General features: G+C 43.6%; 1 protein-coding gene across 2 annotated transcripts in view; it reads right to left on the reverse strand.

Annotated features, from left to right (window-relative positions):
* Positions 1–12505, reverse strand: part of prkcaa (protein kinase C, alpha, a) — a 159809-nt gene that overhangs the window by 91135 nt on the left and 56169 nt on the right. For both annotated transcript variants that reach the window (XM_065954545.1, XM_020640661.3), the window contains exon 3: positions 11840–11922. In XM_065954545.1, the coding sequence (XP_065810617.1) occupies positions 11840–11922 (83 nt within the window). The remainder of the gene's footprint in view (positions 1–11839; positions 11923–12505) is intronic.

Genomic DNA, 12505 nt, shown 5'->3' on the forward strand with positions numbered 1-12505 from the left:
GCTTGTTTGTGTACAGGAAACCATGGCGACTGAAACCGAGTGTATTGTGTTGAAGTTGGAGCTGATACATTTTAGGCAGCAGTTGATTATACAGTAGTTATTGCAAAGAAGAGAAACAGAAAAGATGGAACGTACGGCCTTGAGGTATTTGTCCTGAGCTGTTAGGTTTGGGGCATCACGATTGGGTGCATTAAGTCACATGACAAATACTTCTAACCCCCCAATTCCCACGTAGTCCGTGTACGCCACGGTCCATCAGCGCTATGGTTTCTCTCTGTTGGACGGCGTGCTCCCTGCCCCACTGGAGTCGTTTCTTGAACGTGACCGCAGCCATGATCAGCTGTACTCACATCACATGAGAAGTACAAGATCACGCGGGAATAAAGAGAAAAGCGTGCAGACAACATGTTTCTTTGTCTTTCTGAGGTTGATTTAAGTCGGTATATTGTGTTTAATTTTGAAATTGAACGGACGCTCTGTGTGTTTCTTTGTCTGTCGGGGTTGTAGACTTGCAGCATATTTGAAACAGCGCTGCTGGCAGGCTACATGCCAGACCGCGGTGCTCGCTGTGGAAACACAATGATTGACTAGAGTGGAAGCGAACGGCGACGTAGAGGCGTGCACGGAGTATGTGGAAATTGGGGGTAAGTGGAGATAAAAGGCAATCACACAAAGCATTAACACCCCAATCCAATCTGCTTCTTACAGTTTGCCAACTGCCTTTTAACGACAAACAGAGTAGAAGACATAGACACAAACTTTCATGACTGCTGTTTTAAATTTGAGAAAAACTAGAAATATGCATCTTTCCTTCCATATTTTTACTGTTTTTTTCCCGAAATCAAAGTACAAACCAAACCGTGACCCCTGTGAACCATAAAACTCTTAACGGCCGCTGAGTTGAGGCCGAGGACGGTTGAATTTTTTTGCATTTTTTCATCCACTTAGAGACACGGATGAGGAAATATTTTCGGACGTCAGCAAATGGATTTGACAAATTGGTTTGTTCTTTGCAGCTTTTTATCTCACAACAGTGTATACACAATATGTCTGTAGCCAATACGATGCTACCTGGCCGACCAATCACAGGGCTTGGGGTCTGTGTCATTTCGATGTGTTGTGAGATTTTTGAGGAGATGAACGTCAGGCCATGACTTCTGCTTGGGTACAGAGCTATACTCAAACCTACAGCGTGGATACATACATGTCATACAAATCGCACTTACTGGAAGCAGTTGTTGACATGAAGCCTTTCTTTGCAGGAGAGGCCTCATAGTTAAAGATAACGGGACTGTGCTGCAGTATGAGGAAATCTGTTATGTTTCCACATGCTTCTGAACAAAACAAGAGTTAAAGCTCTCTTTGTGCAAATTCTAATGATATCTTTAAAGACGTGTACAGAGAGGTTTATGGTGCATAAATATCCCCAGAGAGAGAGTTTTAAAGGACCCGTTAAGATCAATGTTTAAAGTCTATAAACACTCCTCGCACAGATTAATAACTCATCTATTTTATGAGCTTGTCATCAGCATGGGACATTAAAACATCGAACCTCAGATAAACTGTAGAGGCTGCTGCAGGATATAAACAACACACATCCAACTACACCTGGACAAAACTCTGAGGGATTCAGCATCTTCAGAGAGAACACACTCATTCTGGGAAGGTGGACGGTTCTTTTACATCTGGTCCATCTATCATGTTCTCTAAAAGCCTTTCTGGTGAATACAGGAAGAATTTGTGAGCGAGACAAAATAATCATGCAATCAATCCGGTTTTGAGTGCACCTCCAGTACCCATCTGGAGAATCACAATGGGCGAGAGAGTGAAGGGGACAGAGAGAGAGAGAGAGAGATAGCGAAGTGCATTACAGGCCTTAAGATCAAATCCTGTGTAGGACTTGACATTTGCGCAGCGCTTCATGATGTCCTAACAGCTTTATTATCTGGAAATGATATCTCTTCCCTTTATTCTCCTCCAACGTCTCCTCTGTCCTGACCTCTTCCCCTTGTATGTGATCTCCAGACGTCGAGTAGAGTTCAGTGACAGTAATGGTCATATTTTTCTTTTATTCCTGATTCCGATCAATCTCCTCGAGCAACTTCTATTAACAAAGGATGAGCACAATTTGCATAGTTAACGGTAAAGGGCCTGTGGGGCGCCCGTGACCTGGCGGTGTGTCTTTGCTTGTCCCTCGAAGTGGACGGCCTTGATTTGAATTCGACCCCCCCCTCTCACCTCTCACTCTCCCGATTTCTGACTTTATCCACTGTCCTATCTCTATAGTAAAGAGATAAATAAATACATCTTTGAACAATAAAGGGTTTTTTGTGTCCAAAGAGGTCATCACTTTGAGATCACTTCTCACCAGCGCTTGCTGTAGCTAGGTCATCAAGGTTAGTTTGCAGCACTTACACGTAGTGACGGTTAGGTCTGTTTTAAAGAGGGGGTAACCTGCAGCCAATGCGGAACCTGCATTTCCTCAAGTGACCACTTGAGGCTGGATGCAAAAGCCTGAAAGACACACGCACACCTCCTGTAAGCCCGATCACATACCTCATGCTAAGCTGCATTTTACAGCAGAAATGAACATGTTTACAGCCTGTCTGTATGGAAATGTTTGGGGCAGTAACAATGTTTTTTTGCCCTTCTCAGCTACCGTAGATATCAGTTGACAAGCCTGTGTAAGCAGATCATGAAATATCAGCGACAACTTCAAATAAATGGTTGGCCCATCTAGGGCAATAAATACAGCTCGTGAAAGAGGCCTGGCTTCATTAGACATCATTATGAGTGGAGTAAATATTCTTATTCCCTGTAGGAGGACACTAGAAGCTGTGGTGTGTCTCCTCTCGTGAGTCCGTTCTGCAGGTTGCAGCTTCTGCCACCAGTCATAAAATGACAATTTTATGTGTATGACTGGTGAGGCTGCGGGCATGTTTGAGTCTACAGAGATCTCATTTTGCTAAAACAGAGCAGCCTCACAGGGGGTCTGCAGGACATGTCATCATGCACGCTCCAAAATAAAATCAGTGCACGAAGCAGAAATATGTAGCATCAAGTTTCTTTGTGACCACGTTTCCTTGGATACGGTGTTTGTGTCAGGGCTTGTAGGGGTGTGTGCTGAAAGCATGTGCTGGGATTGAACACAGTGAGGGGAGGGAGGCTGACTTGTGCAGACACTGATACGATTACATCACACGGGCATAATCAGCTCCATTTACATCTAAAAGGGCAACCTACCATGAAAGCATGCTAAGGCAGGCGGACAGCATTGTCTCTGGCTGTAAACACGCCCTGAACAGAAGTATTAACATTGAACCTGAGATAAGGTAAGACTGAAGCAGTCGTTTGTACACCAGTCAGTCCTCAAATGAAATCTGCAGCTGAATCCCAGATCAAAGCGCGTTGAAGGCCTCTGAATGTCGGTTTGGTGTTTGAATGTCTTGTCAAATGTTTGGATCTTGTTTTTAACTTTATGTTGCAAATGGATGATGATGGGACACACACTTTAGTGAGGGGACAAAAAATGGGGGACAAAAATCCCCAAGATTTGGTGACTTCTTGTGATCTAGATAGCAAACATATCTACACTTATTTTTGTGGAAACAAGAATTCTTTGCACATAATGTAACGATGTGAGAAAAATCCTGAAGATATGTCCCGACCAATATGCTTTTTTTGGAGGCGATACCGATATCAGTATTAAGAAGAGAAAAAACTCTGACAAATTAGATCTATCTTCGATCTGTAGGGCTTCATATAGAGACATTTATTGAGTCTGGTTCTGCTCGAAGTTTCTGCCAGTCAAATCTTTACACCGGTGGCCTAGTGGCTACGTTATGCGCCCCATGTGCAGAGGCTGTGGTCCTCGTCGCAGCGGCCTTAGGTTCGGGTCCGACCTCTGCCCTTTGCTGCATGTCACTCTCATCACAACATTTCCTGTCTTTCTTCAGCTGTCTTATCAAAGAGAGGCTTCTGAGGATCCCTGCCGCTCTAAAAAGAAGTTTACCCTTGTTTTGTTTTTGTTTTTGCAACAGTGTCTGCCGGTTAAACGGTGAAAAGTGAACACCATTACGAGTGTGTTTGTATTCAACTTCTGAGTCAGAGCAGGTCTGTTTTAAAGAGAGGTGGCCAACACCCTCTCAAGGAGGAAATGTCCTAAAAATCCGATGAAAGGCTCCATTGCCTGTGACAACCCACGATGCCTGTAGCGCTGATGATGTAATTTACCCTTGCTCCGGTTTAATCGGGTTTTCAATTCCCAAGCACAGGCCCTGTAACGAGACGACGCACATACCCAGCTTTGTCACCAGAACACCTATTTTCCCCAGAGCCGCAGGAGTCTGCCAAAACCGTCTCCTCCTGTGTGATCTGCCCTTTTAAATATTAGATCAGTCCTGCCCACGGCGGTGCTCATTAATATTACAAATGAGATTTCTCAAAGCCCTGCACACACCTTATGGCTACTTCCCTGTGACAGATTAGTAACAGATTAATTGAACGGCTGTGTTTTTGACATATTTTACAGGTTGATTGAGTGGAGAACATCCTTGCGAGCAGAATATCACCGTTCCAAATGTCACTGATGTGTTTGTTTTTTTTGGACGTCCGACAGGCTGCCATGTCAGCCTCAGGTCAGCTGTGTCTGTTTCCAAGCAGAGGAGGCTGACAGGGCACTGTGCTGCTGCTTAACTCTGTTACTCTGTCACAGCTATCTGAACAGCCCCGAGGACCCATGACTAATTGTCCGAAGATACCTGTGTGTGTGTGTGTGTGTGTGTGTGTGTGTGTGTGTGTGTGTGTGTGTGTGTGTGTGTGTGTGCAAACATAGGGGGAAATCAGTGCAAACAGACATGCAGATTGGCCCGGGTCTCATGTGCAGCACCGGTTAAGTGGACATCAATGATGCAGCAGGCATACACCCACGCAAACTCAAGCACATCAAGCCTCTCACTTTCAGCTGCTCAGCTCCTGTAGTGAAACGGGAAGCTGCTGCATTATTGATGGTCTCATCCTGTAAAGCATTGAACTTACTCGACCCGTCTGTAACGTTACACCCAGCGGTGGAACCAAAACATTTAGTCAAAGTAAGAGCTCTAATCAGACTAATTGGTACTGGCAGAGAATGTCCTTACAGGCGATACGGTTACAGATTAGCACAAATGATGCCCTTAGTGAACATTTGTAACATTTGTTCCATGTATATGTAATCTCATGTCTGATTATTGATGTAAGGTTGTAAAAGTCTGCATAGAACAACATGAGAGCCATATTTTACTCCCCTCATTCTGATGTTTTCTTATGTTCTACTATGCCTGGCTGGTAAATTAATATTGACATTGAAATGCTCCTCATTTAAGGAAATTCAATACTTTCCAATTTCACATCTTTTAAAGTGATACAACCTCTGTTACTTTAACGATCAAGTGTGTCAAAACGTACAGAAGCTTTCCAAACAGATCTTCAGTCACATCTTCAAACGGGACAGTGGATTAGAGTCAGAAAACGGGGGAGAGAGAGACAGAGAGAGAGAGAGAGAGAGAGAGAGAGAGAGAGAGAGAGTGGGGAACGAGATGCAGGAAAGGAGCTGCAGGTCAGATACCAACCTAGACTTCTTGCTCCTAAGGACTTTTGCCTCTGTACATGGGGCGCACACAGCACACACTTACCACTAGGCTACTGGCCCCCTCTACTAGAGCTGTATCGACATTTGAAGATATGGTATCTTGACCGATATAGGTTCTTCAGTTACGATACAGAAAATTAGTAGTTCATTAGACAAATAACCGATACTTTATATACGGAAGAAATTAAAATCTTTCAGGCAAAATTTGAATTTGTAATATTACAAACTCCAACACAGGACGTTCTTTAAATGCTCTCCTCCGCCTCCAGGCCGCTCTCGTCTGTGTGCATGTCAGTGGCAATCAGGCTTCAGTGTTGATTTGCTATAGCTTGTGACGTCGAGCCAATCAGAAAAAATGACAACGCTACTTCCAGACTGAAGCTCAAATTGCTGCAAATGTAATCTTGTTTTCACATGCTTATTTCAAAAATGTATCTTTTTGCTGCTTTAACAGCAGAATTAAAGTGAAAAACAGATACAGTCAAATGTCAGTTAAACGTGAAATACATGTAGGCAGACGGGACTTCAGGGTTTGTAACGCTCAGTCTGCAGGTGTCACGATCCTACTAAAGGTGTTTGAGGTCCGTGTGGAAGGACCCGTGAGTAGAAGAAGGCCTGCACGCTATGAGAAAAATATGCAATGTGACAACATTGTTCATCATTGATGCAATATGAAAAATCTAAAACAGTAACATACATATCCCTTAGTGGGTGTTGTATCCAAAAACACAAACAGAGAAGCAAACAAGATCTGCACACCTAGGAGCTCCCATTTCAAGGATTTATTGATAAGTGACATTTCCAGCCTCTTCTTCAGACTACTACTACACTGTTGCCATAACAACACTGTTTATATGAAATGCAATAAACACAAATTAAAGAGTGCAAATGGGTAATAACTTAGAGTTTATCTGTGCCAAATGCTCTCCTCCAGGTTTTACACAATACCATGTTTGCAACATGTTTCTCCTGAATCCAGAAATACTTTTTATTTCACCACTTAACTGAATTATTCTGAGTAGCTGTTTGTTTGAGCTTCGTTTGACTGCATCTAAATGGTTTGAAAGCAGGGTCATTATGCACTATTATACCGCCAACATCCCACAGATAAAATGTACTCAGGCTGAGTGATGAGGCAGTGCTTTTTTAATGAAATACTTTTATTATATATTTGCAATAAAAACAGACTTTTGCAATATGTTTGTTGGTTATGCCTGTACTCTGACGACGATACGTTTAAAGGCAGGGTTTGTAATTTCTGAAAACTAGCATGATTTTGAAAGTAGCTTTCCCTCAGTGCTACGTCTGCACCCACCCCCCTCCTCTCTGTGCTCCCTCTTAAGCCACGCCCCCTCACTTACATGCACGAGCGCCGTCTCTCCAGAAGTGGACCTCAGCTCATCGCTTGCATTGTGTAGAAACTGCGTCGTCTCATGCCTCATTCAGCGGTAAGTAAACTCACAGTATGAACTCTGTCATCGGTGACATGCTTTCAGTGTGGGCTCTTGCTCACAAGAGGTGGAGTACGAGCAGGGATTCAGGGAGGCGTCTGATTGGTTCATCAGTTTGGTACCTCGTGGTTGACGTTTTTACAGACTTACAACTGCTACAAAAGACGGATTTTCTTTGTACATTTTTCAGAGAACATGAGTTATTAATTTCTGTCAGGACCTAAACACAATTTCAACCAAAATCTTAAAAAGTGGATCTGGTGGAAATTACCAACATTGCCTTTAAATGTCCTTGCTCTGGTTAAAACAGACAGAAAGACAAATATTGATTCCATTTCCTGTGAAACTCTGAGATGACCCGAGAGTTAGTTCTCTCCCCGAAGATGACACTACACAACCTATTCACTAAAACATGCTCTGTGTTAAACTACTTATTCAGCCATACAGAAAACATCTATTCTGTGTGTGTGTGAATATCTGCAGCACGTCCTGACCCTGAAACAACACTCTGAGGCTGCTGCTGCTGCTGCTGCATTCACAGTTATATTGTCCCGTCAAACCTACAGGCCAATAGCTGCTCACGCTGAGTCTGTCATTACACAGATCAAGTGGTTATGTTTCTTCCAGTAGTGGAATTATAAAACATAGAAATGAGTCATAAAATGCAGGTAGCCTAGATACTGCAGCTCTCCAGGATATCTGCTGGCAGCGGGAGTTATTGCCTTACTGGACCGCATGCCCAGGAGGCAGCAAGACGTCTAATATGTGTGGTTGCTCCTGGCAACAGAACTGCAAAGTGCATAGGAATGTATATTAGAAAGGAGCATAATTTTTTCATATGGCAAAAGAGAAATATGTGGTTCTTGGTGTCCACTGGATGAACTAGATTGTAGAGTTCTAGAAGATACACTGTGGGGGACAAATTCACCCAGAATGGACTGAAGCCGCTAACAGCAACAATGGATTAAATGCCCCCAATGTCTGCTCTGTCTCAATGTCCTATTCTAATGACATTTAAGCGCAAACACAACCATAAAGTTTTGACTTTTGTTGCTCTAGTTTTGCGACTGATCATCTGCAACTTAAATCTCTGTTGCATGGAGCTAAACTTTGTCCACAGATTGATCATAAACTGAGGGGGGGAGACACTTTTTCTGGAATTTTTTTAGGTCTGATTTCAAAAGTGATATGAGTTTCACTGTTTTAAGCAACGTTTCTCAGACACCAAGTCTGTCTCCACATGTGGAGAAAGTGTGTGCACTTCGGACAACCCCAGACTGATTTGACCTCTCATTAAAATAATACCAGTAATACCGGAGCCATATTTAAAGACTGTTTACAGAGTATTTATTGGGTAAGAGGTGAATTTGTCCTGATCACTGGAAAGTGCAATGCAAGGGGCAGTAACCCCCAGCTGAGTGCCCTGTGTCGTCTATTTGAGTCGGTGCAGAGAGAGCAGAAGAGAGAAAGAGGCATTGCACTGATTTAATATACAGGTCTCACAACGTTAACTAGCATCACTGTCGCCTGCAGCAATTAGCGCTGATCTTTATAGATGAGTTGGTATTTGCAACGAGGCTTATTGGCATAGGAAGGGCGGCAATTTGGCACTGAACTTTTGAATATTCCCTTATAAACATACATGCAAATGGAACAGGCGCACGCAGGACGCTATGTGCTTGGCCGTGCAGTTTGCAGGCATTTCACCCTTTGTGCGTACTTCGTCGATTCAACGCTGTCTTTTTTGCTCATTTGCATATTTAGCACCCACAAAAGCAGTGTGGAATCTTATATTCTTTATACTTTTATGTTTGCTCATTAACTGATCCAATGCATTACACATAGCATTACACATATCACGTATACATGCACCGTGTCCTTATATGACCACTGCAACACACAAACCTTGCACGATACTCACCTCACCACAGGTGTTTTATCTCACGTACACAGACTCAACAACAGCTCCTTATAAGGACTATTTTTTAAACTCTCAAGGACAAGTTACTGCTACATTCACATATTTATACACTGACCACAAGGTGCTGACACAGATAAAGCTGCACCTGTTTCTTTGATCCTCCTCTGTATGTTTCGATCACACTATATGCTCAAGTATATAAAGATTGTACGCCCCAAGAGCGGGCAGAGAACTTACTTTGTGTATCCTGTACGCATAGCTGAACTTCTCTCCATGCTGCATGTAATAAACTGGGTGACTTAGCAACTCAACAGTTTCTGAAAGTCTCTTTTATTTGCTCTCGTCCCAAGGTTCGGAGGGTTTTCTCTTTCTGCTGATTTTCTGCAGGCACAGTTCTACCACAGCAGTAATATCCTTTGTTGGATCTAAAGATGTACTTCTATTTACAGTGCAAAAGAATGTTGTCAAACTAAGGATCACAAAAATGTCAAAGGTCATGAATAGGTCAACTTTCTGTCTAACCCTGACCCTGCTCTGTCTGCCTCCCCTCGGTTCGGACTATTTTCTGCTGTTACGGCTCCCGTGTCATCCGCGGCTAGCTCTATTTTAAGAGTTTGGGTTGAAGATCTTGAATGACACACTGACATATCTCCAGTTACAGAGGCCAGGCGGTGCTGCCGTAACACTCTGGAGGCCACGCATGCTCGGCAGCCAATCAGGCATGTAAATGGAGTTTCACACTTAGCGAGCCGGTTAGCTGCGGCTGATGGCACAAAGCTGGAGCTGAAGGGGCGAATGGGAAACACGATCCAGTTCAATATTGAGTGATGAATTTTTCTGCATGACTTTTTCTTTGAGACCTTTTCAGCACTAACAATGTTCATTTTTAAATGCCATCATGAAGCTGTTTTATGAGAACGGTACCGTGTGTTAAGAGACATTTTGGATAAGTTTGATCGAGTTCCTCTTTCCATCGTGTATCTCCAGATCCGACCGACAAAGATGTAGATACGTTGGTTTTGTCCACAGCTCCTACGTTTCTTATCTGTCTCTGGGCCGGAGCAGGTCGGTGATAACGGCAGAGTAACCCGCAGATCGACTTTACTCCTATGATTAGTGTTCGGGGGGACAATATGAACTCCATGACCCCTCTGAGGATGGAGGTCACGGTCAGCGTGAGATAAAGTCACAGTCTGATTTTCAGAAATTTTTAACCTGAATGAAAAATGTCGACTGGGGTTCCACTTTTAGAGAGAGGGGATACTCAGAAGCGTTTGGAAACAATGAGTCACTACGTGGAACATTTGAATCACTTCTCTCTCTCCTGGAACATGAACATTGAATGAATTGAATTAACCACCTGCTGCTGCTGCTGTGATTGAATCATGAGGGGACTGGATTTAACATCTGACCAGCTGTCTTTGAATGGCTCCTCTCCGAGAAGGGCAGGAACTAACCAACGATCAGTCGACTTATCAGATCATGTTTTGCACAATTAACGGCTCTTATTTAGCTACCAAATGTTGAATTCAAACTCAAAATACGCCGTTAAAAATCTTAATTCAAGCCATAACTAGCCTTGACGTAAGACAGATGATGTGTAGCCTGGTTACTATAGTAACGGGAGTTTGCTCCTCTGCGTAGTGGTTGGAGTGGAGGAAGAAAAGAGATGAAAGTGAAAGGTTTGAAGGTCAGGGACTGAAAATGTAAATGAGAGAAAAAACGCTGCGTTACTGTTAAGTTGACTGTGAAAGAGCTGAAAAGAGAGACACTCAAACCGTGACGGGCTCCCAACATAAGCAAGGTCCGCTTTAAAAATGACACTTTACAAATCTTGCAAGCGTTTTTTTTTTGTTTGTTTGTTTTTTGCAGCGTTGAGTTTGAAATTCTGTCAACTCTCTCGGACTCTTGAAGTTTTATGACTTGGTGATGTTGCCTGCGTAGATATCAGCTCTAGAGTGCACAGCGCAGACGGCACACACAGATCCTACATGGCGGTCTAAAATGCTGAGACATGCGCTGTCATGACCCCAAGTGCAGCCGCACCTATCACACGGGACCTGATGGGATTATATATAATGTGTCACCATTCATTGTGTATTTCTGGTGGAGGAAACTTTTCTCCCTCATCAGGTCCTGCATTTAAAGGTTAGGCGGTAAATAATTATTGTGGAGCGCTGGTTTGATTGAAAAGAGTCCAGTGACCAGTGACCAGAGGAGGTGGGCAGCACAACACCAGGAAAACTGGCCTCAGGCTGTGGACTTCACACTGAACTTTACGCTAGGCTGAGAGCTCAACTATCGTCCTTGTAGCTAGCAGGATTGCAAACTCCACAGGGAGATAACAGATGGTAAGAAAAACACAGCTGCACAGAAACTGCACGACGCTGAACACAATGGTAGACAGTTTAAACCTCTCTTCACTCTTGAAGACCCCCAAAACAGACCGTGTCTCATGTACTTACATTCCAGACTTTACAGACTTTTAGATATCCATATCTAGTGTGTGTCTTTTTGTATTTTTATCAAGATCAGAATAAAGAGCAGCTTTTTATCATTCCAACCCATCTACACATTTTGTCAATATTTTAAACTATGTTCTATACATCTGGCAGCTCTCTCTCTCTGTGTCTGAAAGTGATGAGCCACTTTTTCTCCGTCTCCTCTGAAAGAGCGTATCATAACACAACAAGGATGCGCGGCAGCTTTAAGGCGGGCTAAGAGAGCGAGTGTGCGTCCAGGAGAAGAGGCAGGCCTGGTTGATGTGAGAGCATAGCGCTGACGCTGCATGTGTGCTTCAGTATAATGATAGGCAACAGCTGGGCTCTGGTTACTTACGTCTGTGTCGGGCCCTTTATCCGCCCCGGGGCAGGAGAACGTGACGAGCTCATGGCACCTCTTGTGGACCACAAAACAGCAAACTGCAGGAGAGAAAAACAGACGAGAAAGGAGATTTAAGAAGGTTTATATATACACAGACAGACAGGTGGAGGACAAGATAACACACAAAGGAGGAAATTTATTTTAAAAAGTGTATTCTCCTTGAGTAGAATAGACAGAGAGAGAGAGAGAGAGAGAGAGAGAGAGAGAGAGAGAGAGAGAGAGAGAGAGAGAGAGAGAGAGAGAGAGAGAGAGAGCTCTGATAACAAAACAAATGAATAAAAATTGACTGATGTCTTGGCCAGGCTTCTTATCATGTGTCCAGATGGCCGTCCTGCCTGCAGGCTGACTGCTCTTATTACTCAGTACAGTGCCACCTCCTCACTGACATGACAAACACCACAAATACACATACTCTCACACACACACACACTTTACTTTTGCATGCACAGAAAGCACTCCCAACAACAAACAACCACGTTTGCAAAGTGACACAGTAACTGACCATGGAGCACAAACAGATGCACACAGCTGAATACATCTGCACGAGCACACAGTGTCACGCTCGTGGCCAAAGTGTCAGGTCACTCAACGCACCGCGGTGTGCAGCTAGGCGAGTCTGCA

This window comes from Labrus bergylta, chromosome 1 (genome assembly GCF_963930695.1).
Source record: "Labrus bergylta chromosome 1, fLabBer1.1, whole genome shotgun sequence".
Taxonomy (NCBI): domain Eukaryota; kingdom Metazoa; phylum Chordata; class Actinopteri; order Labriformes; family Labridae; genus Labrus; species Labrus bergylta.